General features: G+C 57.3%; 1 protein-coding gene across 1 annotated transcript; it reads left to right on the top strand.

Annotated features, from left to right (window-relative positions):
* Positions 1-562: 562 nt before the first annotated feature.
* Positions 563-3,496, top strand: KCNA5 (potassium voltage-gated channel subfamily A member 5). The gene has a single exon (XM_017546169.2). The coding sequence runs from the start codon at positions 886-888 to the stop codon at positions 2,692-2,694; it is 1,809 nt and encodes a 602-aa protein (XP_017401658.1). The 5' UTR covers positions 563-885; the 3' UTR covers positions 2,695-3,496.
* Positions 3,497-4,383: the final 887 nt, after the last annotated feature.

The following is a 4,383-nucleotide window of genomic DNA, read 5'->3' as shown; positions in this document are numbered from 1 at the left end:
CTGGGTCCCTACTGGAAACAGGGCAGGGTATGGGGATGCTGCAAGGTTCCAACCCCGTCATACCTTTTTCTGGATCTGCAGGAAGACGGGAAGAGAGATGCTTCTCCATTGATAATACGTATTTCAAGGTCCGTAACTACTCCACGCCCCCTCCCGTCTGCAATTCGTCCCAAAGAAATATCGTTATTTCTCCAAAGTAAAAGGGACTGTTGTCTCCCGTCTCTGTCTCTCATACTCCGACTCAGCTCAAAGCCTCGTCCCTTTAACCCAAGGCACTTCGTTCCCCCTGGAGTCCACTCGGCTTCCAGCGGGTTCCCAGGTGAAACAAATCCAGAGCTATTCTCATCTGGTTGCCCTGGGAATTTCGGCGCTCTTGGTACAACCTGTTCCTCCATCCTCCCCACTCCTTCCCTCCCTCCGCGGGGGTGCACCCTTCTCAGCCCCTCCTTTCCCTTGCTAGGGGCCCCAGCTGCGCCCTCCGGAGAGACACTCGGTGCCACGAGACCAGGCTGGGGAAGTGGGAGGAGGGGGAGGGGAAGCGGGAGGAGCAGGAGGAGGCGGAGGAGGCGGGGGAGGCGGGGGAGGCGCCCAGGGTGGAGGCCAAGCGCGGCGCAGCCAAAGAGCGGCGGCTGAAGGTTGCATCTGCTGGAAGGAGGCTTTTCGGCTGCTTGGTAACCGGCTGCCAGAAGAGAGAGAGGCAGAGAGCAGGGCAGCGGCTTCTTGACGTCAGGGCCAAGCGAGGGGATCGCGCCAGCAACCCCAGCTCGCCCCAGAGAGGGGCCGGCCGACCGAGAGAGCGGAGCCCGAAGCGAGGCGCCAGCCGAGCGTGAGTAGGGGGCGCGGGAGCCGGTCAGCCGGGCGCAGCATGCCCCCTGCCCCCGCGCCATGGAGATCGCCCTGGTGCCCCTGGAGAACGGCGGGGCCATGACGGTCAGAGGAGGCGATGAGGCCCGGGGAGGCTGCGGCCAGGCCACAGGAGGAGAGCTCCAGTGTCCCCCGACGGCTGGGCTCAGCGATGGGCCCAAGGAGCCGGCGCCAAGGGGGCGCGGCGCGCAGAAAGGCGCGGACCCAGGAGCGCGGCCATTGCCTGGGCTGCCCGAGGAGCTGCCACAGCCTCGACGGCCGCCTCCGGAGGACGAGGAGGACGAAGGCGACCCTGGCCTGGGCGCGGAGGAGGATCAGGCTCCGGGCGCGGCGTCCCTGCACCACCAGCGCGTCCACATCAACATCTCCGGGCTGCACTTCGAGACGCAGCTGGGCACCCTGGCGCAGTTCCCCAACACCCTCCTGGGGGACCCCGCCAAGCGCCTGCGCTACTTCGACCCCCTGAGGAATGAGTACTTCTTCGACCGCAACCGGCCCAGCTTCGACGGCATCCTCTACTACTACCAGTCGGGGGGCCGCCTGCGGAGGCCGGTCAACGTCTCCCTGGACGTGTTCGCGGACGAGATCCGCTTCTACCAGCTGGGGGACGAGGCCATGGAGCGCTTCCGCGAGGATGAGGGCTTCATTAAAGAAGAGGAGAAGGCCCTGCCCCGCAACGAGTTCCAGCGCCAAGTGTGGCTTATCTTCGAGTACCCGGAGAGCTCTGGGTCCGCGCGGGCCATCGCCATCGTCTCGGTCTTGGTCATCCTTATCTCCATCATCACCTTCTGCTTGGAGACCCTGCCCGAGTTCAGGGATGAACGCGAGCTGCTCCGCCACCCCCCCGCGCCCCACCAGCCTCCCGCGCCCGCCTCTGGGGCCAATGGCAGTGGGGTTGTGGGGCCGCCCTCTGGCCCCACGGTGGCACCGCTCCTGCCCAGGACCCTGGCCGACCCCTTCTTCATCGTGGAGACCACGTGCGTCATCTGGTTCACCTTCGAGCTGCTCGTGCGCTTCTTCGCCTGCCCCAGCAAGGCAGGGTTCTCCCGGAACATCATGAACATCATCGACGTGGTGGCCATCTTCCCCTACTTCATCACCCTGGGCACCGAGCTGGCAGAGCAGCAGCCAGGGGGCGGAGGAGGCGGCCAGAATGGGCAGCAGGCCATGTCCCTGGCCATCCTCAGAGTCATCCGCCTGGTCCGGGTGTTCCGCATCTTCAAGCTCTCCCGCCACTCCAAGGGGCTGCAGATCCTGGGCAAGACCTTGCAGGCCTCCATGAGGGAGCTGGGGCTGCTCATCTTCTTCCTCTTCATCGGGGTCATCCTCTTCTCCAGTGCCGTCTACTTCGCGGAGGCTGACAACCAGGGGACCCACTTCTCCAGCATCCCGGATGCCTTCTGGTGGGCAGTGGTCACCATGACCACTGTGGGCTACGGGGACATGAGGCCTATCACTGTGGGGGGCAAGATCGTGGGCTCGCTGTGTGCCATCGCTGGGGTCCTCACCATCGCCCTGCCTGTGCCAGTCATCGTCTCCAACTTCAACTACTTCTACCACCGGGAGACGGACCACGAGGAGCCGGCAGTCCTTAAGGAAGAGCAGGGCATTCAGAGCCAGGGGCAGGGACTGGACAGAGGAGTCCAGCGGAAGGTCAGCGGGAGCAGGGGATCCTTCTGCAAGGCTGGGGGGACCCTGGAGAATGCAGACAGCGCCCGAAGGGGCAGCTGTCCCCTGGAGAAGTGTAATGTCAAGGCCAAGAGCAACGTGGACTTGCGGAGGTCCCTGTATGCCCTCTGCCTGGACACCAGCCGGGAAACAGATTTGTAAATGGAGATTCAGGCAGAGTGGTGGCAGTGGGGTAGGGAATGGGAGGCTTGCTCAACATGGGTATCTACATTATACCGCAGAGTATTGGAAGCCACACTGTAACCTCAGGCTACCCCCTCCTTTCACTTCTCTCCTTTCTCTCTTCCTCCCTCCCTCCATCCCCCCATTTTCCCTCTTCTTTCCATGACACCCAAGGGTCGCCTATTTTTAAAAAGTACCACATTCCATGACGCAGGAGCTGTTGAAATGGTGAGCGCTGTGAGATGGATGTATTTGTAGCCTATACCCAGCAGAGGGATAACCCAAACAAAAATGACTCTAAATAGCCCAGATCCCAAGAGATTATGTAACCCCTCCATCCATGTATTCCAAGTTTGCTTTACATATGATTATATTTGAGTATAGGGGAAAATATTATTTTTATGGCTGGTAAGTGGCTTTTTGTACTGTAGTTCAGATAGAGATATTTTGGATATATTTTCAAGATACATGTTGTATTTATGGAAGAGAGAGTTGACCTGATGTTTTTCTGTGGTACTTATATTAGAACCAGAGATCTTGGTATGGGCTGTTCTGGTTCTTGTGTCTCCAAGCCTCTGATTTTTCTGGGATGTGGTATTGGTGCTTTGTGTCTAGGGCAGAGAATGTTCTGGAAGAAGGGCAAATCTGACTTTTTCTGTGCGCCTTAAACAACTCTTGTAACTTTCTTTGAAAAGCATTTTAACGGTATTGGAGGAATACTTCTGATAATTTATTCTCTTTATTTTTATCCCAGGAAATAAAAGTTACTTTGTTGAGGCAAGTGTTAGTTTTTCTGCAGCTGATGTATTTCTGAAATTTTTAAAAATAGTCTGTCACTGGCTGTTTCTGGTTTTGAAGTCAGAGCAAACGCATTGACTGGGGTCAGAGGAAACTTGGGAAGCTCATGATTCGCTCAGTGACATCTTTCCAATGCACCCCTTGGTGCCTCATAGACAATGGTGGGTGAACTCTGCTTTCCAGGCTGTTTATGGCACGGATGCCCTGTGGCATGCTCTCTGAAGCAGTAGGATTAGCCCTTATGGTCAGCCTGGAGTGTGGAGGGCACCAAAAGGAAAAGGGGATCAGAACCCTGACAGTCTTGCTGGGTCTCCCGGCAATGGCTCTCTCTCCTTTGTTTGCAGGTTTTAAGCCCTCTGCAGGATGGCTCTCAGCAGCTCTGAGAAACAAGCCTGATTCTCAGACATGAAGCCTGTTCACAGAAGCAGTCCCGGCAGCCCCAGTGTGCAAGTCACAGAGGGGCCTTCGCCAGTTGTTCACTGCCCTCCTGGCATGGCAGAGGAGCACGCAATGTCTTTATGACAACAGCAACAGTGAGAGGCCAAATGGAAGGATTTGCTTGTTCACGTTAAAGGCTGTTTTCTACAGATTGTGGCCTTGCCCCAAGTAATCCCTAAACTCAGAACAAATCCCCTTGGTCCCTTGTCACTGGAAGGCTGTGGCAAAACACTGCAGTTGGCATCATGCTAGCTGGCATTTCTCTCTGGGATTAGCTATCTGCTGATAGGAATCCCTGGGGTTCTGGATTCCTGCTGTTGTTTTTTCTGCTGAATAATCCAAAGCTAGGGCTGTTTTACATCCTCACTAGAGTGGGCTGTTGGCTTGGAATCACATCTTCCCCAGGACAACAGTGGGCTTCATGGCTAGCTC

Source organism: Cebus imitator, unplaced genomic scaffold (assembly GCF_001604975.1).
Source record: "Cebus imitator isolate Cc_AM_T3 unplaced genomic scaffold, Cebus_imitator-1.0 Scaffold187, whole genome shotgun sequence".
Taxonomy (NCBI): Eukaryota; Metazoa; Chordata; class Mammalia; order Primates; family Cebidae; genus Cebus; species Cebus imitator.
This window is presented reverse-complemented; position numbering and strand designations above follow the sequence as displayed.